The sequence below is a fragment of the Phaethon lepturus genome, unplaced genomic scaffold (assembly GCF_000687285.1).
Source record: "Phaethon lepturus isolate BGI_N335 unplaced genomic scaffold, ASM68728v1 scaffold15888, whole genome shotgun sequence".
Classification (NCBI taxonomy): Eukaryota; Metazoa; Chordata; class Aves; order Phaethontiformes; family Phaethontidae; genus Phaethon; species Phaethon lepturus.
This window is the reverse complement of record NW_010558423.1, coordinates 1-27,810: the sequence shown is the minus strand read 5'-3', so window position 1 is coordinate 27,810 and position 27,810 is coordinate 1. Positions and strand designations below refer to the sequence as shown.

General features: G+C 37.4%; 1 protein-coding gene across 1 annotated transcript in view; it reads right to left on the bottom strand.

Annotated features, from left to right (window-relative positions):
* The window catches only part of LOC104625441 (serine/threonine-protein kinase 32B-like), a 36,985-nt gene extending 9,368 nt beyond the window's left edge, over positions 1-27,617 (bottom strand). Inside the window, exon 1 of the mRNA XM_010293065.1 lies at positions 27,611-27,617. Within this exon, the coding sequence (XP_010291367.1) occupies positions 27,611-27,617 (7 nt within the window). The remainder of the gene's footprint in view (positions 1-27,610) is intronic.
* Positions 27,618-27,810: the final 193 nt, after the last annotated feature.

The window sequence follows — 27,810 nt, the reverse complement described above, 5'->3', positions numbered from 1 at the left end:
ATAAGAAAAGTAACAACAGTGTTTCTGAGGAATGTCATTTTACCATGTGGTATTTAGTTTTTCTCTTAAAACACCAAACGTATTTAGTATCTATTAAAGAGGAGGTATACTTTAAAATATTTAGCTTGGCAGTAGAATAGATTTACTCCCGCTTCATGAAAACCTGACAGCACAGTCTGCCCTCAACACTGAAGTGATTTGCTGTGAAGGTGAGTGAGAGATTTCATTTCTCAGAAATGTCAGTATTGTTGGTGTTGCATGAGACTGAACACAGCATGACCTTCAAATCTATGGTTCATTGGTAAATCTGGTGTTTTTAAAAAAATCCAACAACATGCTGAACAAAATTGATACTGAACCACTGAAATACAGACATGAAAACGTGTGATACAGTTTTTAAAGTCACTTGTCAGAAAAGAATCACACTTAAAGCTAAACTCAGTGAACCAGAGTTAACAAAGTTCAGTGCAACATAACAGGACTTTTTTTAAATTAAAACTTTCTTATGTTCCTGTCTTTGGTCACGTACCATCTGTGTGCCCATTATTGGCCTAACAGGAATCAGCAAAATTATGGAGACAGGCTCTCACTGGAAAAAAGTGGTAACATCAACAAATACAACAAAAATGTGACTCACATCACAATGAAGAAGAAAATCCTGTAAAACTACTAATACTTTAAATATCTGTCAAAAAAGTTGCATCAGCTTAAGCCAAGCACTGAGTAGGAAGTTGCAAGTTTGATATATATGTCAAGCCACTGAAAAGGGCTAAGATCTATTTTCCCTCTTCCAGTAATATCTCATTTTCACGACTAGTGTTAATTATAATGTATTTAAGCATTTGTTTATTTATGCTTGCTTACATTGTCTTCAAGGAAACATGGTTGCTCCTTTCATTAGTGCAGCTATAGCAACCACCTTCCTGGCAATTGCTGGAGACCAAATCAAATCCAGAGCTGACAGAGCAGAAAACAACAGACTCTACTCTTTAGCAAACAAAGATGGTAGTGCTGAATATAACAGTTTTAAAATTTGGATACTAAAATGAAAATGCATAACCTTGCAAAGGATTTATAAGATGCTTGGAAATTGGAAAAGAAATTTTGTGCTGAATCATCTAAGAGTTAGTTTGAGAAGCAAGACTGTCCAGCAAGACTGTCCGTCAACGACCTGCAGTTGGGATCTTTGCCCACAGGTTGTACCAGTGGGGCATTGTCTTGCAGTTCCTGCTGGACAATACTGCTGTCACGGACAAGATGGTGAGATTAGCCAACCCACTTTCCACACAGACTTATGTCAACTTAAATCTTGTTCCCACAAGTCATCCCTCCCAAGTGCATGCCCCTGAACAGATGATTTGAGAGCTTAATGATTGTGATCTTTAAGTTGATCCTCAAGTGTAAGTAGGAATTCAACACAGCATTGAAATGGTTCAAAACAATGTGTTAACCTCATTTATTACTTCGATAGGGAAAATTCAGCAATTTTTCCCTCCAGCATGATGGTGTTGTCTGTGTCACTCCCCTACTTTCAAACCTTCTAACATTTCCTGCCTATTTTACCATTTTTTAAGAAACACGTTCCTTAATGAAATTTTACTTTGAGTTTGTTCTTTACCTTGCAGTCATTCAGCTGAGGGCAGTTCCTAAAAACAACTGGAAAACTGTTGAAACAGACTCTAATTATCTAAATTTCAGTCACGCCACATTTCAGTAAGACTTGACTATATTATTGTCCTGAAGCCTGGCTGGTTTTGAAATACATCCGTTTAATGAATTATTTTGTTTTTGTAAAACTAAGATTAAGCATTTATTTTTAGCTATGCGAAGGACATTTTCTATTGTCCATTTAATTTTATTCTATTTCTCTGTACTTCCTTCTTTAATGGTGTTTATTTCCCTGAATGACCACAACAACTTTTTTTAATTTAATTTAATTGCAATTTGGACTTCCATAAGAAAGAAATTATTAAATGAGGCATTAAACCATGGAATTTAAGATGGATTATTAGTTAAATAAATGGTTAAAAAACCCAGCCACAGCAACTGATCAAATTTTCTCAGTTTTTATGTTTAACTAATAGAAAGTGGGATGCTACACTTTCAGATTTTAAGAAAAAAAGAGTATTTTCTTCCTATAGATCATTGTCACATAAGTCTTTTCTTAAATCAAAGTATGACAACTGCAACACATTTTGTGCAAGAAAAAAGAAAGATAATTTTAGGTGAGTGTGGAAGTATGTAAACACAACTGAGCTTACATTTGAAATCTGCTAGGCTTGCAACCACTGTGGTCTTCCCGAAAGAGTTAATTCACTAAGGTGAGACAACATGGTCTCTTTTGACCACTCAAACGTACTCACAACGTTGTAGATTCAAAAACTGGGGAAATTCCTCCCTTGAGACGTTAGGAAAGGAAAATAGAAGGGATACCTTTGCAGTGGAGACTTATACCAAATTCAGCTGAGTAAAACTAAGATGCTTTAAGCAATAGATCAGCCATGCAGAAGGCACATTAGCATCACAGCCCTGATAAACATTGAACAGTCAAGCTAAGTTCACTGCCACTTTATAACTACAGTAGTCATTCTCCTCAGGTGTTTGTAATCTCACACTCTCAAAATTTTTGTTTTATTTTGTTCATCACACTTTTTTTTAAGTTCTGTATATGTTTTTTCTCCCTTTTCGTTAAAAAAGAACACCACAGGTCACTGCTTATTCTGAGCAGAATTACAGCTCACCATGACCTCTGGAATTTCCAATGTTTAAAATATTATCAAGATCAGACACTGCCATTTCCTCTATGCAATGAGGATATCGCAAGTATTGCATTCTTGTCCTTTAAAACATGACACCTCCAACTCTTGTGGAGCCTGGTGTTGTAGCTAATGACATTTTTCTAGCACAAAGCCCCACTGAGATAATGGTATGGCTGGCAGAAGGACATTTTCTTCAGTAACAGTAATATGACTATTACTCTTTTGTAAATAGCTTCCCTGGGATCCTTTACTCAAGAGGGAGAAAAAAAAATTCCAACTTTTTGAGCACTTCTTTCACTGTACTACCACACCATACTTTGGAGATCTTAGACACCAGCTCTGAATTTGAGTATGGACAGTTTTCAGAAATCAAAATTAGTTTATATTGTCTTCAGCTAATTTTTCACAAATTCACAGAATGAAAATGGGACCATTAAAAACAGTATGAGGGAGTTTTCTTTCAGTTTCACTGATTTTCATGAAGTTGGAAAAATCAAGATATATTATCATGTCCCACCTTCATCCCTATAAAAAGTCAGCATTAATTCAAATCTGAGAAGGATTATGGAGTAAAACAGATATTTGGCTAACTAAGGGAGAAAATAGGTCAGTATTTATGGCATCTGTTGCATGATACAGTATTAAAGTGAGTGATGCCTGTTAATTTCAATAATGAGCTATATATGCATATAAATTAAAGTATTTTATTTCTTTCAGTTCAGTCACACTTAAGTAGATCTTAAATTAATTCCATTTCACAGTTTCAAGTCTCTATTAATAACCTTAAGTGCAAGTATACCTTACTTTGATTATTTTCATGGTTTTGAAGTAGCCTCATGTAGAGCATTTTCCAGTAGAACTAATGAAAGCTTGAATGATGGCAATGGGATGGGGTGGCACAAGCTGAATGAAAGCACCCTGCTTGCCTGGAAAAATTAAAAAATGTGGTCCTAGCCATTACAGGTACTTGACCAAATACATTAGTATACTCAAAAGTATCAGGAATATCTAGAAGGATGGCCCAGTGGTTTGTCACCAACTTGGACACAGAGTACCTCTCCTGCCACAGCCTTCTCACGTGACCTCAGCCAAGTGCTTCAATATCTTCTGCCCCTGTCTGTAGAAACAGGAATCATTACACCTCTAAGCAGCTGTAAAATCAGGTATAGGAGGTAGTTTAGTGTTTAGATACACAAGTAATCAGGAGACTAGCGACAGCCAATTCAGGTAATGGTGCTTTATAAAGGCACTATAAAGACTGAAAGCAATTTTCAAAGTGTGAAAAGTGTGCACCACTGTGGAAGCAGAGGCACAGAAATCAGTCAATGATTGACTCCAATCCCATGCATGATGTTGCTACAGAGCTCAGAGCAGAATCTGGCTCCCGCTTCAGACCACACCATTTCTCAAGCGCATCTTTTCAACAGCATGAGTGCTGATAGAACAAACATTTGATATAAAACTTTCTTGTGAGAGATAAAATAAATATTTCTTGCTCCACTGCTCCCCAAGGACAAAGTATACTTTGGGGAAAATATGCACTTCACAGACTTTTGTGTTTTTACAACCATACTACAAAAACGCTGAATAGTTTTAGTGGAAATGCCTATCATTCTTTTTTGCGTAAACTAACCAGTATTATGTACATAATGATATAAGTTAAAACAATGAAGTCTTCTATATGCATTCACCTCTGCTGCATTATTCATGAGTGGTACAATGATTTGAACAAAAAAAAAACCCCAAATGAACTGTTATATCAATGCAGTTCATTACGTGTTTAAATTATGACATCACACAAGAACACAAAGTTTCTACTCTTTTCATTGTAGGTTTGATAATCTAAAATATTCATGTTACCCATCATTTGTTCAAGTGTAAATTACATCTAACTCAGGAGGCAATATGTATCTTGGCTGGATCCTACATAGACCTGACATCTGTCATTCTTACTGCAGCTGAGGAATATTTATTGCATGTGTATGTGATTGGTCCAGACACACTAAATAACTATCACCTGAACGAACTTTTTATCTCCAAGAACAAATATCCAATCCAAAAAGGTAAAAGCTAGGGCGTACACATACATTGCATCATAGAAAAGGAATTAGGGTGCCTTTCGATTCAAAAAACATTGGAAGGACTTGATAAGCCTCCAGAACTAAATCCAGATACTGTCCTTCTCTAGCTGATCCCCACTGATTTATTTGGACTGTCTGGCAGTAGCCAAAACCAGAACATGACTACCAAGGCATTAGGAGATGTACAGTCAAGCCATATTTGTAACACAACGAGCATTTCATGACATCTAGCTTCATTCTCACTGATCTCAACAGAAACAGAAACAAAGAAATGTGACACAGCCGTCAGCCAAGAAAATGGGTTTTTATTTAAGTCTGAGTGCTGTCTTAGATGTTGCATGTCTGTTTCAGGGTGTCTTAATGCTTCCTGCTTCTGTGTGAATCAGAAAAAGAGAGTAATAACGAAATCAGATTTTCCTTCTAAATTTGGCCTGTATGGTTTGACCCGAGACTCATTGGACAGCAGTGCTATTAGGATTTCCAACTAGTTCTGCAGTCTTCTTTATATGTCTGTCTACTTTTCAGATTCTCCAGCCTTTTTCAAAGTCATGAGGCTGACAGAACCTCAGTAGGTCTCAGCAGCCATCAAAGTTTGTTAAAATTGCTACTGTACTTCCACACAAAAACACATAATACAAATAACCAAGGAGATACAGTCATATATATTCAGTACTCATGATGGAGTCACCAGCTTGAATGGATTTAGGCAAGACAAACATGAATAGAGCTTAAAAATTGGATTAAGGGGCATAAAATGGTTAGGGTAGTCATAAGGAGTCACATTCCATCATGGTCTATTCATGGCAAGTGCACTAGTAAAGAAAGATACTGTTCAAATTAAGTGTGAAATGTTTGTTGACAGAATGATAAAGCCAGGCTTATCTTCGAGGTGAGCAAAGAATACAAATTCTGTATACCTTCATTAGGTTTCTGAGTAGGATGGGACATTCCTATACATTAGTTGATTGGAGAACCTACTAATTAGAAAGAGTTACATAACTGAAGATCAAGAAAAAAGCCGTTTCAGAGCTGGTCTCATTAATGATGGAGCATGGTGTTTTCTATCATTGTATTTAGGGGCTTTACATTTAAATTGCACTACAATGTTTCAATTCTTCAAGCGTAATGAGTGTTTTAGTCTCAATTTGCAATTAGAAAGAATTTAAGATCTTTGTATGTCAAACAAATTTTATTTAAAATTCAGCTAATTTTGCTTTGAACTTCAAAATGCATTTTGGTGGGATCATGTTTGCAGATTGGATGTATGGAAAATGTAATTCTTGTCACTTGGGAAGTTGTGATACTTGAACATTAGTTTACACTAAAAAAAGAAAAAAGATAAGGTTTATAATGGAGCAAAAATTATGACTGTTGATTTGAAAATGTAATTTTCCTACTTTATCAACTGAACTAAAGTATTTAAGTATTTCATTTTGAACTGCTACCATTTTTTCCATTTTAAAATATCACAAGCAGATTACAACAATAATCAGCTTCCCCCCTTCTGCATCTCCAGAAGTAGTTCAGAATAATGTCCATTTTACAAAAGGAAATATATTCTTCAGTTTCCTTGCAGTGAAATATTTCGGTATTATCAAAAGACTTTCATTTCAGACTTCTTGATTGATCCAAAGTGGTTTCTTTCACAGTAGTTCAGTAATACACTGTGCTTCCTTGTGATGATGATTATGTCCATGTACAAGATGAGGTCGTTGGCTAGACTGTAGTCCCCATTATGTAGGTATACCCATAGCACTTGCATGATGCACACTTTGTTCACTCAGAGTTGTTGATGCGTTGGATTACGGGAGATGTAAACAGGTACAAGATTTGGATCTACAGAAGGGAATAGGCGTATCGGATTCCAACACCTTTGAAGAAATGTCATATCACAGAAATGTAGTCTAGGTTTGAACTGAGACAAAAAATGAAATCAGTTTGAAAAGGTAAACTAATTCCATTTAAACTTTCAAAGCCAGCTTTGCATTAGTAATATAAGGCTTAATTTTTGTAAAGGAAAATAATGGCATTTTGATTTGGCAAGAAGTTCAATTATCCATTAAAAAGTTGTTCAGAAGAAATGTCTGCTCCAAAATTCAATGAAATTTTACTGAAATTAACATTTTTCTGTTAGAAAAACCCAAAAGAGGTAGACAGAGTTCCTTATTATCTCCCATCTATGTCACCTTTCAGATGTGATGAAGTGGATGCAACTTCTTCTCTGGATTGGGAGAAATGGAGAGAAAACCTCAGCACTACGGTGTTAAAAAAGTATCATTTTATACCTCTCATTTCTAGATTCTATCAATAAATATTTGATACCACAGATTAAAAAGTGGGATAAATAACATCTTCTGTGATGCATTACAGGAATTCTTACTTCCTTATGTTAATCCTCCTACAAGGTAGCACTTCACATGCAATTTAGCTACACATCAGATTCACAGAATATTTAGATGATGCACAGTTTGCTCATCAAAAGCAGTGTCAACATCATGGGATTCTACACTGTGTTCAGTGAAATCCACCTCGCATTGTATCATTAAAAGTCTGTTCTTTTCCTAAACAGCTGGGGAATTTTCTGAATGTCTTAGTTAAAATGAATATTGGAAAGAGCTGCAACAGTCAACCATTTTCCAAAATCTTATAAAAGCAGACTAGAAGAATTTCGTGAATCAGCTAATGATTTACACTGATAGAGAAAGAGGTATGTGTTGCCACAACCAGAAAAAAATTTCAAAACCCAAAGAATACTAAAGTTTGAAAATAACCAAGCTGCTAAAGAAGAAGGTGCTAGGACTGATTCTCAAAACCTTGCTTCCCTTTTAATTCTGTAAAAAAACGATTCCTTTTCTAATGTTATTCTGTAAAAACTGTAAAAGAAATGAAGATGCAATTTTGCATTCACAAGGCAACTGCGACTCCTTGGTAAACAAGAATCTGTTTGAACCCAAGATTAAATGAAAATTTCTCTCCAGAGCTGTTTAAGCCTCTAAGAAGGCAAAATAAAATCATGCTGCCATTAAATACATCTAGTCTGAAAAATATATCAAGCAGCTACCTGAAACCTGTAAAACAAAGTTTGTTTTCCTTGGGTAAGTAGAACAAGCTGCAAATCATTGCAGCTTTTCTTTGAGAGAAGTTTAAACTGAAACTACTGAGTGTTTCTGAGTAAAAACAAATTTTTTGAGAAATTTGAGATTTCATCACCAAAACAAAACTAAGAAAAGTCATCCTGATGCTTTGAGGGATGTGATTGTCATCTTCTGTGAACCACTGGGAGGGATTTACAGGTAGCAAAAACTTGTCAATAAGCCATTGAAGTTGGCACAAAAAGTCCTATAGCTGTAAAGTGCAGTAGGATTTTGATGTAAGAACGCTGTCATTTGGTTTTGACAAAAGTCTACTGAAAGGTTGCCCAGTGGTAGCCTTAGCAAGGACTTCACCAGAAGCTCCAGGGACTGAACTAACTGTTGTCCTGTGCAAAACCAAAAGCTTATTGCTCTGTGGCAGGTGTGGGAATGTTTGGCCGTTGCTTTGCTCCACAAGAATTTTAACACTGATTTGATGAAATTAGCTATTTACTTTCTGAAGGATTGAGCATGAATATGTCTTTACTGGCATAGGTTAATTGTACTTATCAGAAGAGCTCTTGTGACTGAGTCTCCCACACTCCTCCTTGGGAGCATTAGATTAAAAAATGAAGTCAATTTTCTTGTCTTTATGCTTCTTTAAAACTAGTCCAAAATTTAACCATAAAAATTCATAATTGGAGAGTTTAGTGTGCTGCCTCTGAGATCTCCAGACAGGTTACTCTATTTCAGAGGCATACACAGATACTCTGAGGTGTCTGGAAAACAGAGTGTAATTGAAAAGCAAGTTTTTGCCTGCCATGGTTTGCTTGAGTGAATGTAGGAAGAGATGAGAGGAAAAAATTGTTCTTTTAAATAAATAATGTCAATCTGATGGATACAAAGCAATATGAAAGTTCTGATCTTTTGATTAAGAATTTGATTTCAACTCCAATGAAAGCAAACAGAAAATTATCTAGCTTTGGGGTCTTTCTCATCTTTCTCATCATTTGCTTTGTGCCTGCATTTTACCTCTTTTCCACTGGAGAAGGAACTGAAAGAATTACAAAATCAAAAGGTCTTCGTTGATCTTTGCTGAAATTAAAAATTTCTCAGTATTGGTTCATGATGTTTTTGGTTTGCTACTATAGTTGTCTATCTGTGTCCATGCAGAGTCTGTGTGCATGTCTGATTTTTTTTTTGCTGAAATCAGAACATTTCAAGAAAACTTACTTTTCATTTTGCTTTTAGCTTTTCACAGGAGATTTCTGTTTTCAGACAGCCTAATAATGAGAAGAAGTAGAAAATATTTATATTTTCCAATATCATCAGGACCATAACCTATATGCTTTAGAGCTTACACACACTACAAATTTCTCTTTAAGACCACCTCACCAACACTGTGTTTTAGCCCTTCCTTATGATCCTTGTCATGTGGTGCAACGACAAGAGCACATGATCACACAGGTAAAAGACTTGTTCTTTGAAAACTTGACAAGAAAATGAGACAATCACATGGACACTATCTCTGGCACATTGCAGAAAGCAGGAATAGGCAGGAGAGAGTAGCACCCTTTTTCATGACAGAACGGGCTTTTAGATTGGATTAAGCTAATTGTGACACCTTATGATAACATACAAGGCTAGTTTTGTTAGAAGTCTAGTTTCAAGGGTAGTAGAATGAGATAGTCACCTTCATAGTGGAGTTACAGTACTTTTTAGTACAGGGTTTATGTATTTTACTTTTACAGAAATTGTTTTATATCAAAGTAGAGATCAAACTCTGATCCCTGTCCCATTAAAATATACTGATGCTAATACTTGCATTTTCTCCTCATGCATAAGTGATGACAGGGGATAAAGGTAAAGACAAATTTAAAATTATCTGTTCAGCAAGTATTTTGACTTAGATGGCAATCCCAGGAAGGCAACCAATTGCCCTTCTGAAAGTAAGTAGGAATAACAATAAAGATCCTATGCCAGAAAGATTTAAGCTAATACAATCTAAAGTACAACTGCTGTTATATAAAGGCAAAGTTACTTCTTTAAACAAATGAATTTGAAATTGTTTCTTACTAATAAACCAAAAAAAAGTCAAATAGAGCTGGCAGAGCTAGGCAGAAAATAAAAGGAACATAGAATGTGTTTTGTCATTACAAAAAGTCAGTTGGACAATCTAGAAGGGATCTAGCCCATCAGCTAACATGTCCTCATGGGCAGTGCAGTATAAAACATGAAAGAATGACTATCTGTTTAGCATCACCATTGACAATGTGAGCTGCAAAAATTAGCACAGAACATGATATGTTTTACGTGTCTTTTTTAGGGATAATGCAAGGTCTTCAGAAATCCCAATGATGAGTAATAATACAGGCAATAATCAAGGTGAAGCTCCCTTGACAAGTACCTAAGATTCAAAATAGCAGCAGCTGAGACAGCTTAAAAGGAAAAAGAGACAAAATACGATAGTAGCAATCATGAATGGAGGCTAATACTGCAAAAAGGCAATTCAATTTATAATAATTCCCACTCCAGGGTATCATCTGAACCAAAAGGCATAAACAAGTTCAGAAAGGGGTAGGACTACAGCACAACGTAGGCTCAAAGTGGGGTAGAGACTCAAGACTGTGACTGAGAACTGTGCAGAGCTGACCCCCCACCCCAGAGGGAAGACATCCTTCTAATGCTACTCCCGTGCCCATGGAGGTGGCGGGGGCAGTGATCTGATCAGTCTGAAAATAGTGATGTGGTACCATAGACTGAGAGTAGGAACTTGAGTGTTGATGATGGGCCATCAGCCTAGGTGGTCTTGATTTGTGTGGGTCAGTTTAGTGTAATCCTTCAGCAGCATTATTTTAAAGCAGCCCTGCTCAACATCTCATTAGTCTTATATTATGATGACTGGTTAATCACCTATACATTAAGCTAAAAAGATAATTGGAGTTCAAATACAGAGACTTTAACTTTTAGGTTTAACAGAAAAATGAAACAAATTTGCACTGCTAAATCTACCAATATTTTTCAAGAAGCAGCAAATAGCCACAGATTGTTGTAAAAAGTGTGTAATCAGGGGGTTTTACATATTGGTGTATAACTCAGTACTATGAAAAATATCATCAGAAGTCAGATGTTCTTCAGGGTGGACTGAAATGTTGTATCTTTGCTATATAGCCATCATTGGTGTCCATCAATGGCCAGAGCCTGGGTAACCACACAAGCCTAAAGGCCAGAAAAGATTTGGTGGTAGTTGGAAAAAATTACAAATTAGTGCTGTAGAGATGTTCACTTCTTGTGCACAGGATTCATTGTAACTCACCACATGAAAGCACATGATTCTCCAGTTAGGTTGGCACTGAAATTACATGGCATGAAGAACTGAAATTATTAGGTTATCTTTAGGTTTGGTGCATTGGATAAAAATGCAGCTGACTTAAGTCCATAACCCTGACCTCATTGCCACACCAAAGTCATTAGGATTTGGTTAGGCAGTGTCAAATCTTCAGGTTAGTTTACCATAATAGAAGGTCTTTGCAACTGATTTAGCTGCATCTACACTCTGTTAGGATATAGCATTCAGGTAACATATTTTCTAGTAGAAAGGTTTCTTTTGCATAGATTAATTTGTTTTAGTGGAAAGAAATTGGAACTTCTTATATCATCTTAATCACTCATCCATGTACCCTATTATAAAGCAGTAATTTATAATATTTTGTTATTATAAACTCACAAATCAGCAATTTTATTTTTTTTAAGATCAGTGAAAGTTTTAATTAAGATACCTTTTTGTTGCTATAAAAAAAGTTTTGTTTTGTAACAAGACAGAGTTTTTGTTCAGAAAAGCTATTAACTTAGTGGCAACACTGGAAACATCAAAAGTCATCAAGGAACAACTGAATTGATATACTAGACCTCATCACAGCCAGTGAATAGCATGGAAGCCTTTGTGAGTCTCCATGCTGTTCATAGCTCTTCAAAAGGGTAAACTTGACATTGAAAATAAGGTGAAAAGTTTCAGTACCTGCTCAAATGTAAAGTGTCTTTAAGACACTTTAAGGCACATCGTGAGTGATAAAACATAACTGCCCGTCATTGAGAAAAAAGGGTTTCTGATTGACGATGTTGCTTACTTATGAATGAGCTGACAAAAAGAATCTCTGAAATCTATTGCAAGGAGAAAAAGGTTGACAGATACGTCCAACAGAAAAGATACTCCTAGAGAAAATGTATTGCTAAAATACAGAAAGTTTAAATGCCACTTTAACTGTAATAGACTTCCCTGTGAGATCAGGAAACACAGAGTAGACTAGGAAGCCTCATTTTCAGCTACACAGTATGGGAATATTCACCTCCTTCAGAGTTACTGTGAGGATAAACTCATTAATAACTGAACTGGAAGGCTCTCCGAGAGAAGTTGCTATGGGAATAAAATGTCAAAATTCAGTGGACCAAACTGTTTTCTCCTACAGTAAAATTTACCAGAGTGATCCTCAGGTGAAGGAAAATTCTTTAGATAAAGCTACCAACAAAATCCTCAGTGAAGTATCTGACAATTTTATCCATGTGGAGGCCTCTATAATGCCAAACATGCCAGGGGGAAGCTGAAAAACCTCTGCTTTAGGCTTCTTTTGGTGGTGGCTCTGAGACCACTGTTCTTACAGAGTAGGACTTCAGAAAACGAGTCTCAGTGCTATGTTAATGGGAGGTTAGGGAGCCATGTGAATAGGATTTTACCCAAACACCTAGACAAAGTATCAGTTGTTCTCCTTCTTTTCTTCTAAATTCATATCCCAAGAGATGAGGAGCCCATCTCCAAAATTGGAACTGGAAGAATTATTTCTTCTGTTCTTAACCACAACTACAAATGAAACACTGGGGGCAAGTAAGGACACTAAAGGGTCAGAAAGATTCACATTTCACTTGGGATTGCCTCCCATTTAGTGTTTTTAAATCTAACCAACCCTATGGGCTTCAAATCAATGATGCCAGTTCTAACTTGCAGCAGAAGTGTGCCTGAAGCGCAGAGCGGTAGGCTGGTTTTTCATTTGTCATTTTAAGATTAAAGCTCATCACTTTGATAGCACTGATGTTTCCCCAGGAAAAACCTTTCAAAAGAAACTGGCAAACCTGCATGTTATAAGTGTGACTGTCCAGGCCTGGTTTATCTTTAGGGATTTGAAAATAGCATCAAAATCACAAGAATCTCAAGAACATTTAAGGATCGTTTCAGATGTCCAGACATTTATGTCTTGTGGCTCTTCCTCATCGCGTCCTAAATATCAACTTAAAAAACAACCTGTATCTCTCAGGACTCTGACTCAACTGTCCTTGCTGTCCATGACCAACATCCCCTACACCAGCACCACCACGCTGCCCATGGGGTGCGGAGCCCCGTTGTAGTTCAGGCCTGGGTCAGGCCACCGTGAAATGAGCTGCGTGAGAAAGAGCCACAAGGAGCCTGGTTGGGACCTGCCATGGCTTTGCTGAGCTACGCTTCAGCTCAGTCCTCACCTGAGACGGACTGCAGGTACAACTGTGCCTGGCCACGCACCTCAGCTACCCTCTGGATCTTGGCTGACCCACGTACTGTCGCTGATCTGCTCTGCTCACCTGGCGTGGGGACAGGGCAGATGCACCCTGCCCGCTCCTGCTGCACCCACCGGGACAGGGTTTTACAGCTGTGGGATCCGACTGAAGGTTGCACAGCAGTACCTGAGGGTAGTATCAGGGCTGGAAACAGGAAAGGCTGCCTCTCACTGTGGAAAAAGGCAGTTCTTCATTAAATTAGCAGCACATATAGCGAGTACATTTAAGTACTAGCGCTCCAGTACAGAAGAGTTAAAGGAAATTGCAAGTATTCCATTACTGCCTGGCCACAAAGAAGCACCTCAGAGTCCAGCAGAAGCTAGATGCCTCTTATACGAGCCAGATTTCCATCGACTGTTTAAATAAAAGAAATAACTTTCAAGAGGGCTGACCTCCTCCATTAACCCCATGCTTTAGCTGACCCATAGTTATCCATCCTCCGCAATTAAATGACTTTCACTGTGTACTTCAGCATTCAAGTTGCATCTTACTCATAGGTCTCGTAAATTTTTAAAGCTGTTATACTTCTAAAAAAATAGGGTTGGTGGGGGGGTTAGGTTTTAGGAATGGAACCTCAAATCCAAACCTCTGAGGTTCCAGAGGGACTGACCTGAATCTAGCTTTACAGTTATGTTTTTCTGAGTTATCTGGAGACAGAAAGGGTCTGCTTTTTGATTCTAGCTAGGATTCTTACTGTTTCACTGTGTGAATCATTTAATTTCATAAGACTTGTTATTCTTTGTCGGCCATTTTGAAGTAAAAGCAGGCCTCCAAAAGGTTTTCTTACATGTTCAAGACCAAACTTCTGTTGATCCAACATGACCAACTTTTCCCAACTTCAGCTGAAACAATAGCCTGAGTTATTAGTTGACATTAAAACATTTTTCTATTTTGATACTTCATTTTTTGTTACTGTTTTCCTCCAGAGTGTGTAGAAACGGTACAAAAAAGATCTGATAGTAACAGCTATATTTATTTCATAAAGAATGTGCAGAATTTCAGTGCAACTCAAATTTCTTCATCTCAAGATTTACAGATAGGTATCTAATGATGGAATCAGTAGTTTTGGAACTGAGACTGGAAAAGATGGATTGACTGTTGTACGTACAATGGCCACCTAACTGCAGAAGATTTTTTTGTAGGAGCTGATGACTTATTCTCTGATTGTTGAACTACTTGCCTATGGGAAATCCTTCCAGTGATGAAGTAAAGATAGTTTCAGCCTGATAAAAGTATGTTTATTTACACACCACAAGCAATTACACCAAAGCTGATAGGACCATGCATTGCTGAAAACAGTAAATATAAGTAAGGAAATCAGGGCCTTTGCCTTATCTATCCACTGTTAATATTAGGAGTGAAATATGAAAGATTTAAAGCAAAGCAAACATATGTACCCTCAAAAAACAAACCAAATCCACCTCATCTCCGTTCCTAGCCTTTCATGTCAGGTGGCACAGAGGTGACTGAGGGGAGGAGGAGGACTTCAGACCAGACACAGTTCACAGATTATGGCTGGTGGTTGGCATTAACAGCAGAAGGTCAGCAGACTCTCTAAGCCACAATTTCACTTGTAAAGATTAACCTTATATCACTGCACAACAGGAATAAATAAAAAGATTCATTTGATTACTTATTCTCTGATCACTGCATTACTTGCCTCTGGGAAATCCTTCCAGTGATGAAGTAAAGACAGTTTCAGCCTGATAAAAGTATGCTTATTTACAGGGTAGATGACAGATATTAATGGAAAGAACACAACTTCTAATTTTAACAACAGAAGTTATTAGATGCAAAGCACAAACAAATAGTGAACTGCAGAGGATAAAACTGCTCAGCGTAGCAGGAGGTTTGTTAGTTTTAATGCTTGGAACATTCGGTGGTATTAAACGTGCTTATACCAATTCTGTAGAATCACTGAAATAGAATCTCAAATAAGTTTAATTATAGATGTTAGATGAAAATAACAAATATTGGTGACTCAGTTCTAGATCCCCTACCACATCCACTGGGTTTGTTTTGACGAGAGTAATGTACATATAAAAATATCTATGTATATAGAGAGAAAGAGAGCTATTCTCTAAAAATACATGTGTATCTGTATTATATTTTCTTAAATAGGATAAAATGGTAAATCAGTAGATCAGAGCTTCCTCTGGTTATTTATGAAAATAATATCTAACTGCCTTGGTTTCTTCACAGTACAGAATGGAAAGCTTTCCAAATAGCAAAAAAATATTTATTTCTCACCATCCAATCTATCCTTTCTTTTTTCTTTTCTTTTCTTTTTTTTTCAGTTGGGGAGGGTGTTATCCTAATCAACAAATACAGGTGGAAAAAGGACTGGAAATCAGCTTCCTATCACTAAAGACTAGAAGGAACATATTGCATATGACAGTAGTTAGCAGTCTTTCCAGGGTGATCTGCTGGGCTGTATTTTTCTTTTCCACATTAGAATGTAGCACTGCAGGAGGTTCTCTGCAACATCCAGGGTATCCTGTCACTCAAAACATCAGGATGTCATTGATCCACATATGTCTGTGGATCAAAATATGTATCTGATCTACCCAGCAGAGGAAGGTTAGGAGGCTGAGAGCCAAGCCTGGAGTTACTCGTTAGTGTTTGTATGCCCAGGGAAGCATTCAAAATTCTCTGCATCTCATGAGAAACAGTGAGAAAACTGAATGCCACAAGCAGTATCTTTGTGAGGGACAGCTACTACACTGAAAGGGTCGCTTTCTATCAAAGCATTTAAATTCTGTGCCTGTGCTCCCTCTGACACCTGTGAGACAGACTGATGGCTCCTGGCTTAGGAGAACCAAAGGTCTGAAGTCATGGCAGCACTCAGTGTAAGTACTTGAAACTACTGAAAATATGGTATCTCTTCACTGCCACATATTACTTAATCTTTTCTAAACAGCAAACATAACCTCTCCTCACTCTCAGAAAAGCCTTGTGAAAAGCCATTCAGAGGGAAGATGCTATCCTCGTGACAGCTAGAACTTGCCAAGCCACCGGACGAGCTCCACTTGCACATCCTGCCTTCCACAGCCAATGGTTACAACTGCCCAGGCAGCCGTTCTCTAGCTGCTCTCTCCTCCCGTTCATCAGTAGAGAGCTTCCTAACTCCAAATGAGCAAGGATTACCCTGCTGAAAGTTTGGATCATCAGGAAAAGTTCTCTACTCTATGACTCTTTTCCAGCAAAATCTCACAGAAATTAGTGGTGACATTTTGTTTAGCAGAAGATCAATAAAACCTGCAAGAAAGTCTTTCAATGCTGAAATTTTTGTGGAGAATTTCACACTAAAACTGTATTTCTCTTTCTAAGGTATTTTTATCTGCTATTATTATTTGCATCATAAAACAATCAGGTTTAACACTTTAGCTTAAAAATGTAAGCAAAAGAGCTCAAAGACATTTCACTGGGATGGAAAAGTTAGAAATAATGGCATAATTGGCATACTGTTGCTGAAAAATCACATGCCAAGGCTGGGCAGAGAGGAATCTCGTGGAGCTGCGAAAGACTTCTGGCTAGTCTGTTCCTCCCGTTATATCCAAACCAATCTCAGTAAAGGCTAACTTCGTTTTACAGCAATGCCGTGCACATAAGAGTCTGTAGTTTTCACAGGATAAAACAGTCAAATGTGAAGCTGGACTTAAAATAATAACTTTTTCCTACTTCTCAGAAAGGATTGTTTGATTAGCTTTTTTCTTTGACTTCAAGCTCTGTGTAGCAGATCACAGTGCCTAAGATGTGGTATTGCCCCAGAAAAGTTTTCAGGCTTAACAGCTTGGACAAAGATTTATCTAAACCTAACCCCAAAAGGCATAAAATAACCTTCACAATATAATGTGAAAACAATCTAGTGGGAAGCAGAGGATAGTTTCAGAAAGGTGTGAAGGACACTCAGGCTAATGGTGATTTTGTGATTGTATCGCATCTCTCTTTTAACAGGGTAGCTAAGAACAGTTTTCATTGCTCAGCAAGGGAGGCAGAACAATATCAAAAGGAAATAATAATTCCTTGGAAGGATTAACTCAGTTTGCATTTCTAGATCTTAAATAAGGAACAGCAGGTGTTCCCTTATCACTGCAAAAGTAGGAAAAAGATGGAAAATATTTTTTGTCTGTTGCAGTATGCTGCCTCATATATTTTATCTTACTTAATACAACAGTCGTTCTTACACAGAACAGTGTTAGCAATGCAATGACAAAGCCAGTGTTCTATTTCATTCACTACCAAATCAAGCTAAAAACAACAGGGCAGAAAAGTACATCAGCTGTAGAACTTATCTAGAAGTGTCCAAACTTCAAAGAACTAGAATTAGTTTTTTTTTTTTAAGGAAAGAAATAGAGAAAATGAGAGAGAATGTGGAAATAAACACATAAATACAGACTTTTCTATTATATGATATTATGAAGAAAATATGAGGATATAAAATTCAGGAAATTAATTTCAAATTCATCAACTATGTTTAGTTATCATTAAAGTCTTAGAAACCTGTACAATAGGCTGCCACCAACTCTAGTAATGCTTTCTAAGAAGGGCTCCTTCAACTTAAAAGAAAAATGCCTTTGTCTTAATTATGGAAAGAATGAAAGTAACTTATGTGTCTATATAGCACTTAATAAGCACGTCAGAAAATAGAACACAACATTTCTAAGAATAAAAGCATTATAGAGTTTGATACTCTTGTGTCAAGACCAGTGGCAGAGATCATAGAAAAGGTGTGTAGCAGAAAAACCGATTATAGATAGAATCTTCCATTAGTTATACCAGAGACTAATCACATGCAAAACTGAAAAAAGAACCCTGAAGGACTGAATACAAGTGAAGTAAACTGGAATCATAGAATCACAGAATCATTCAGGTTGGAAAAGACCTTTAAGATCTTTGAGTCTAACTGCAAACCTACCACTGCCAAGTCCACCACTAAACCATGTCCCTAAGGGACAAGTCTCCGGTAAGCTTTCCTTGGTTGCATACTGCTAGGTTTCCTGACAGCCAAAAACAAATTTCTGGCAAAAACAGAAAGTTGACAGCCTCTAGAACTGAAGCAGTGATTTAAGAAGAGACATCAGATTTTTACAAATATTTTTAATGCAGTTCAATTTTCCAACTTTAAAAAAAAAAACGTCCAATTGCCTCACAAATCCTAGCCTGTCCATCCAGATTGTTTCATTTACTTATGAAAATACACAAGTTGGTAAGAGTTATTGTGGAAATTAAGGAAGCTAAAGATGAGGTCAAACTGATCAGGTGAGAGGCGATTACAGTGAAAACAAGTCTTCTGGTTATTGGGGTGAAAAACAACTTATTTGGGAACAAGAGGAAGAAAGCCCTTGTTTCTGTGATACAAAAGTATACCCCTACTCTTAGAGTCCCTTGTTGCTGCACACTTCAGGTGAATGCTGACTGCCTAAGGGAATAAGCCAATATATAACACTAAGATTTTCCTGACGACAACCTGAAAACTGGTCACACGCTGCACTTTCATTATATTTGTCAGATTCTGCTAAGTGAGAAATCTGAAAGGGAAAACCTGGTAGCACTCACTGGTGAAGTAACAGATGCCTTCATTCTTTCCTCTTTCCTCCAGAAATATGTGTTTTATAAAGGCATAGTACTTGTATCCACCAAAAAAAACCCCAACAATTTTGCATAGAGGAAGTACAATAAAAGCCCATCTACTAAATTAGACAAAGAATAAGATCTTGAAGTGTACATTATAATGTTGTACTGTATACACAGGATGTATCATTTATACAGTATAATGTTAATTTCTAAGAGTTTAAAATTAAGTCGAAGGATGTTCCATGTAATACTGTTTTAAAAGAATCAGTTCTAGGTCTTGATAAACATATTAACGCTCAACCTCTTCTTATACTGAGGCATCTCAGGCCCCATCAGTGCTCATCTGCAGGTACTGATAAAGGAAGTAGTTTCCTGGGATCAAATGCAGACAAATAAAAGCCAGCAATATTCTTCAAAACAGTTAATGTATTAGAGACTGAACCCCAGACAGTAAACCAGCTTTGTTCTTCTTTAACCAAAGGAGAAAAAAATCAAAACATATGACTGTTCTGTTTCTGCAAACACCCTGTATTTATTATTCATGCCAAATTGTGATTGAGTCCAAGGAAACTCAGAATATGATTTAGTTAAGAAAAAAATGTTTATTGCTAGCACAAGTTTTTGATCTTTGCAGAATAATCTACTTTTTCCTGTTGCAGGGAAGCTTACGTATACACACATATACAGCGCTCACAAGTACAACATCAAATACAGCAACAGCTCGACATAGGCTTACACTAGGCAGTAAGTAATGTAGTTGAAGGTAATCAGTTTAACTAGTTCATGAAAATAAGCAGAACTGTGCTCAAGAGAGATCAGGTCCCCTGATGTGCAAACTGCTTACTACTGCTGCTCTTCCCCCCTCCAGAAAGTGCTTGCCTCCCCTGCTAAGTTTGGTGGACAAGTCCCCCACTTTTTGTTTCTTCCCGTCACAGGTATTACCATGATAAGATACTGTGGAGCGCCACTGCCAGGCTGAATTTGAAGTTGTACTTTTCCTTTGAATATCCTCTTAGAAATTTTTGGTTTGTATTGATTGATCTCAGTAGCAACCTTTTCTCTTCCACACCTTTCCCAGCATCGCAGCATTATCTCACTCCAGCTAAGTCAAACTACTGTGAAACCTCCAAAATGAATTTGACAATCTTTTCCTCTTTTCCACCCTTCAGTGCTTGGTCCCAGGTGTCACTGCCCACTAGGTTTAGCATCAGGAAGGTTTCTGCTTCTGCTTTCCCAGCCTTGCTGTTTAATGAGGAAGATAGAAAAAAGTAAGAAAGAGTCTTGTGCCTGGCCAACAAAAACCCTGACTCCTTCATTTTTATGCCCACATTCAGAAAAGACTGCACGACTACAGCCATGGCAGGATAGGACCTACTTTCTCTGAGTATCTATGAGCAAGATCATAATTCCTTACTATCTTTTCTTCCAAAGATTTTTTTCAGTCATTTTCTAATGCAGTCAGGTGCAACATTTCATTCCGGGCTGAACTTCCTGCGTTCACTGGACAGCATGTTACCCAAGGTTCACAAAAAAATGCCTTCCCACATCACTGCTGGCTTTGTAACCCACATCCACACATCCACATCAAGGAATTCTTTCAATTTCATGAGAGATGCTACCAATGACCCAGTGGATGTCACACGGCAGCCTGATGGGAGGAGATAGACCTGTTCCCCCTTGTACTACAGGAAGGTGTCACAGGGGAGTCAGTGCAACCAGCCTCATGGTCTCCCTACAGAAGCGAAGGACCAATCTTTTGAACTCTACTGGAAGTGAAGCCAATATTGAGGAGTAGAGTTGGTTTAATATCTCCGTACATTTAAACACTATTTGCCCATGGGAAAACCAAGCATTTACTTTTCAGTGTGCTGCCTCTTCCAGCATTCAGCTTCTCCAGTCCTGAAGAACCCAGCTCTCTGAAAGCCGACTCTTTTAGCACAGAACACCACAGCAGCACAGCTGAAGGAGCAGAGCCTTACCTTTCCACTGCAAGAAACATCTGTGGTCAGGGATGGGAGACAATTTATGAATTTGTAAAGCAGTGACTGCAAAAGCAATGGTATTGAGATTTGAACAATAATTTTGTTTTCTCACAGTTTATTTCACATTCAGAGTTTTCTCTGATCTTGGATAGGAGTCTCTAAGCTTATCTTGGTTGATGCTTGGTTAGATTTGACTTATTTATACTTAGTTACCCAAAAAGCCTATCCTGACATCCAGGCACACTACATAACACACAACATGAGTAAAATGTCACCTCTCCTGAGCACTTACACTTCCTAGATAACAAGCCACCAAGAAATTCCTTAACGCTCTTATAGGTAGGTGTCATGCTAACTGCTCATGTAAATTCTGGAAGGCTTCAAAAACAGCAACAAAGACTTATATGATGCCTTTGTTTAAGATAGAGGTCCTAACAAGGATGTTTCCACCAAAGCAGGAAATGAAATCTTGGAATTGTAGAAAATACGTTTAGGAAGGATCTTGAAAATTCATCTGGTCCATCTCTAAGCCATTGCTGACAGAGATTTTTTTGAATCTGGATGATGGTAAGGTAAAATAAAATTGGTAAATACTTTAGCCGTCCCTTGAAAGAGTCTTGGTTCCAATCCTGACAGTGTGAGGTAAATCATATATCTCACCACATTTTTAGGACCATCAATTGGGGAACAGAGGTACAGATGATTTTAGGGAGCAAGAAGCTAAGATGGAAGTGCCAGGTTCATTGTGCTTTTCTTCAGAGCTCCCTGTAGAAAACGGAAATCCGTGACTTAGTATTAAACTTCCCCTATAATTATCATTTAGTCTCTGAAGAAGACCGCATTATTTGTATGTATTGTACAAAAGCTTTAAGAAGACTGAGTCAGGAAGATAATGGCTGATGGTGGTTGCAATGCCATGATATTTCTTCTGAACCTCCTTTGCTACAGACCGTGCAAACTCTTGACAACAGTTTGGTACTTGGCACCTCTATGACTGCCTGGAATTGTCATATTGTTCTTCTGTACTCTCCTTTCTGTCTATATTCTCCTATTGTCTCATATCATGCTGTAAGCTCGACACTGATCATTATTTTGTTCTGTGTTTGTACAGACAGTAGTTGTTACGGTTTCTGAAATGTATTGCACTACACATAATGACATGTCTAGAGTTCAGTAGATGGAAAACAAAATTGTATATAATTCAACATGGTCATAAGACAAAAAATAAAAATCCAATGGTCTCAATCTTATTTATACAAAACCTTGATATCCCGCATAAAATAATGCCTTCAACAACTGTGTTTTATCCATTTTTTTGACACAGATGCCTTAGAGCATTTTTAAGTCACAATGTGGTATTCCTACACAATCCAGTTGGGAATCGGAATATTTGTATTTGCGAAGGAAAAAGTAAAATGCTACATAACCCACCATAGAAATTGCATGAACAAACCAAAAACCCAGCAGAAATATCCCACCCTATATTTGTTAGATTCACTAGCAAAAGGTATTTAGATTCTAAACCCTTTATTTAACTGTTCCATAGGACTATATTTTATGAAACAATGAGTTTGAAAAGAGTATCTTATTAACCTCACAATGTGAGCTCTTTGCAGTTGTTACATGACTGCCTCAGACGTTAGCCAGGACCGCTTTGCGGCGGTGGGCTGATGAGCATTATCATGTCACCGAGAATAAGTGGACACTGCATACTCTATTTTGAATTTGACTCATTTTGACATTTAACCATTGCTTTAAATTGGTTCCAAGTGAAACCCTTCTGTGTCATTTTTCCCTATGTCACTTTTAAAGATCTGCAGCTTCCACTGCACTTTATATAAAACTCAGCCATTTAGCTGAATTTAGCCACCAGAATCCATATTAATTGCAAGAATTTTAGTTAGGATCTGTATCTAGTTTTTATGCTGTTAGTAAAAGATGGTCTGAAAAGCAGCTGATCATTTCATAATGACTTTTTCTGCAACTCTCCAACAACTTAAAATTCTTCATTTAAGCCTTCAGCTTAAATGAAAAGAGGTAGAGGGGAGGTAGAAACTAGTTTAAATTACAACTTAGAATTTAAAGTTTCACTCCAGAGGATGGATGCTGTATTCTCTAGTACATAAGATTTTCCTTGAGCTCTGTAGCTATGACACTACAGCAGAATGAAGCCTCATAACTCAGGCAAAGCAGTGGGACTCCATCACTTGCTTGAAGGTAAGTAGATCCATAAGCACTACAGTGATTCAAGGACTGGCCATATAGAAATAAATCAAGGCGTGTTGCTATGCCTCATTTCCCTCACACAAGACTACAGTACTGAGGCACAGCACATCACACTGACCTCCGCAAATGAGTGTTCAAGCTCTGTACCTTCAAGATGCTCAGTGAAAGGTTCTTTGGAAATACATATTTTCTTTAAATGTAAAGTCACATACTATGAAAATAAAAACAAGCTCTTAAAAAGGTCAGTGCACTTCTTTCTAAAAGTAACTGTAGCAAAACTGACTTTTTAAGCCTCAAATAATCAAATACAACTGCCATATCATTCCACAGGACCAACTTCTAGCCTCTAACACTTTTGTTTCTTATCCTTTCCTCTATATCTTCCACCACAATATAGGCAAATATGTTGTTGTTATCATTGATAGTAGTAATATCTCTCCTGAGTCAACACTTTTCTAAATGATTCTTTTCTACTATCTCACTTTCACTTGTTAAATACAATTGAAGTTTTAACAGATCACGGTCAAGCAAATCCAGCATGAAAGATACTCTTTACAGTTGCCAACCAGGCTATTGCTAACATGTTTGTTAGTTATAATATTTACTGGGAATTTGCAAATAACATTTACCAATGGTGAATATTCCTCTCACCCTTCTATTGCCATTCTTGTGTACTTGTTGTTTCTGAAGAGCTGAACATGAGGAAAGATGTATTCCTTTGCTCTCCTGATATAAGTACCGGAAACACATATTCAGGAGAGGATAGTTGTTATGAGAATAGGAAATATTCAATGCAGAGTCAAGGTTTTTTGCTTCATCAATATTAACTAAAATGAAACTATTTTCTCTTTACCTGAGTGTTGAATTGACTACACAATTAGTGTAGCATCTAGCTTGAAAACACTTTCTAAATGTCTGATTTCATCTTTCTCACTTTCAGTGAAGTGGTATATAAGAAAGTATAAGGAAATCTGAACAAGGTGAGGATTACCTGGCAAAATGCAAGCTGGGTCACACAGGAAAAAATATTATTTTGAAATATGAATTATGAGACTGACAGGGGTTAACAGCAAAGAAGATGAAGTCTGGAAATGATCCAGCTGAATATTTACACAAAATATTCAATGGACTTGATAACTGGCATGGGGCTGATAAGAGTGGTGGATAACAAACCATCGGTAAAGTAATGGAGAATCAGAGCATCACAAGGAAATAAGTGGGTGATCATCTCTGAAAATATGAATATAAATGGACCAAAATTCAGACATGCAAAATGCAAGGTCTTCTATGTAGGAACACCAAAAATTTCTGCTGTAGATTGGAGCTCATCAGTGGAAATTACTGAACAGGACACTGATGGGCTAACTGATCACAGGATGACTGAACTATCCATGGGGTATGTCCATGAAGAGGGCATATGTTTTTATAGGCTGTACCAGGAAAGTTATTTCAGTAGAGATCAGGAAGTATTGTTTCCAGCACAAGGTCCTGGTGAAAACTCACCTGCAATCCTGTGTATAATTTGGGTTACCTGTGTGCGACCAAGACAAGTTCAAATGCATGCAGGTGGGGGGCACAGGGGATGAAAAAACAGTGGAATTAAGAGAAAAGTAGAAGAGGTTTTCTTCCAAAACAAAGAGTGAGAGGGGACATTTTTGCTGTCTATCAATGCATTGGGGTAATCATGGAGGGTGCAGAGCTGTTTAACAAAAAATTTTAAATAAACATAAATCTTTTAAATAGGTTACGAATCATTTAATCAGGAAAGCAGATGTTTCTAGCCATTCAAAGAGTGAAGTTCTGGAAGATCCTTCTAACGAAAATAGAACATGGAGAACAAATATAGCTAGTTTAAAAATGGTATGTATTATGGCCTTTAAAAGGATCAGTGTATGCTAATGATGTATTATGCTGTCTATGGTAACTGGGGATTTACAGCATGCACTCCAGGCTTCTGGCTGGATCATTTTTTATTATCCTAAGCATGGTGGGGAGTCTAGCTACAACTTAGAGTTCTTAGATCTACTCAGTGGATCAACACCTATTTTCATTAGACAGAAATCATGAGTTGTAACTCTAGAGCAGATGGTCTATAGGCTCGTCAGGCAGTACCTGGGCACTGTCCATGTACTATTTTCATATATTTCTTTGCTAAGTGGTACACTAAATAAGCAACTTTTTCTATGATTTGCAAAGTGACAATAAATGGTTTTAAACCTCTTCTTCCCAAAATTCATGCTTTATTCTACATCCATCATTAACACGTACAAACAAAAAATGTCAACACTTTTTTGTACTAATTTTTCTCATTTTAAGAGGCAGCTGTGACATTACACACAGTACACTGAATAACTTAGTTTCTACTATGCCTACATATTCATACACAACTCATTTACTCCAGTTCTCTTTGAATTGATAAGCATTGTCATTCCTGAGCAAAATTATACCATCTCAAGAAACAAAATTACTTTCTCTTGCTATACTTTCTCTTTTGCCTTTTTTTTTTAATTTCATATTAAGCTCAATATTGTGGAAAACAGTGACTCTTGTAGCTACTGGTGGGAATCTGAAATACAGCTTGATTTTTGGTTAAACCTTGTAAGATACATTTTCAAAGAGGAGATATTTTCCTACATTATTTAGGTACCTGGGAAAATTCCATCTTGAATAATAATTTGTAAATAGTATAGGAAATAGGTTATTGTTTCAAAAGCAATGAATTCTTCTGAACTAGATGGTTGTGCTAAGCATAATATCTTAAGAGGAAAAACAGAGATGATGTTAGAAACATTGATAACGGGGGAAAAAAACCCAGAAAAAAACAAAACAAAACCAAACCAGGGAAAGAATAAATAATGACCTAATAGAAATCCATAAATATTTTATGTGCCTTTTTTTTATTAGGTATTGATAATGGCTGCATTACAGTGGCATGAAGTCTTCTCTGCAGTAATTTACTACTGAACTTTGTTTGTTTTGTTCAAAAACTAACCACAGCCTTGTCCCATGGGGAAAAAAAAATGATAATAATTCATGGAAACTGCTAACTCAAGAGAGCCCAATCAAAAGTCTTACAAAGGCAAAGGCAACTTTAGAGTGTCTAGACAAGATTAACACCATGCTTTCACTCTTGGTTATTTCTTTGTGAGTTACCTCAAGGTTTACAAGACAAATTGCACATGACTGAGATTTTACCTGGGGGGCAGGTGTGGGGGACAGCATAACACATCATTATCATACACTGATCCTTTTAAATGCCATGATAGATATCATTTTAAAACTAGCTATATTTGTTCTCCATGTTCTATCTTTGTTAGAAGGATCTTCCAGAACGTCACTCTTTCAATGGCTAGAGTGGAGGGGGTCTTTCTCTCTCACTTGTTTACATAGCATGACCTAAGGTAAATGACTGTAATTTTATGTCAGTACAAGAAAATGGCAACTATTGAACCACAATACGTAAACAGTAAATAATCTGTCCCATTTTCCACACAAACAATGGAGTCCTGTAAACCAAATTTCATCAAACACCTCTTCAAGCTTTGTCAAGGAATAGGGAATGATAATTGGGTCTTAAATGTGAGTAAATCTGTATACACCCTTTTAAGCGCTTTACATGCATTTAATCTATTTCCTCCCTACTAGCAAAACCATATGAATATCTCCATATGTCCTGAACATACATGGAGATATGCATGGGAAGAGCATTCATGTTTTTGATTTGTAGCCAGAAAGGAGTCGCAGAAAGCCAAAACAATGTGATAGTCTATTGAGACACAGTCACCTCCTAATAAAATACATTGGGAACTACTGGGAAAGGAATATACTCAAAATTAAGCATCAATCATCCAGATAGGCAACAACACCTACCCCATAAGTAAGATTAAAAGCACTTTTGGTGATAAAATACAAATATCTGCTTCCTAAGAGTGCCGTGTTCTCTTTGCTTCAAAAGCCAAAATGATTGTAATTGAAATGCAGTCACATAATTCCAGCTAAATATGGTCTACATATGAAAATAACATGGAAATGCATAAACAGTGAATAAATATCATGTTTTATGCAAACTTTTCCATTGCCTTCCAAAACCTTTACAAGATACACTTTCTTATGACATATTATCTAGTCAGGGAGAAAAATCTGAGAGTACTAGGACAAGCTAAAAAAAAAGTTTCAGAAAGTAAAGGCGATGGAAGAAATATACTGATTGAGACAGACATCGCCATTCAAAACGGGCAGGTGGGCAAAGAGGCAACTATCAGTGAAAATAAAAAAGGGGGCATCCGTCTCCACAGCAATGCCCGTTCATACAAACGCGTGTACGAAGTTACCCGCCATGTGCTTAAAGCCCAAGCCAGGGTGTGCTCGACTTCGGATGAGCTCGGCTAGACGCAAAAACCCACGCAATCCCTACGAACGGCTAAACAAAGGTGGGCTTCTCCCCTCCTCCTTCCCCGGGCAGCTCACCCCGCAGCAGGCAGCCCGCGGAGGATCGATGCCAAACCGCTGCCCGGCGGGCGCAGGGGGGCAG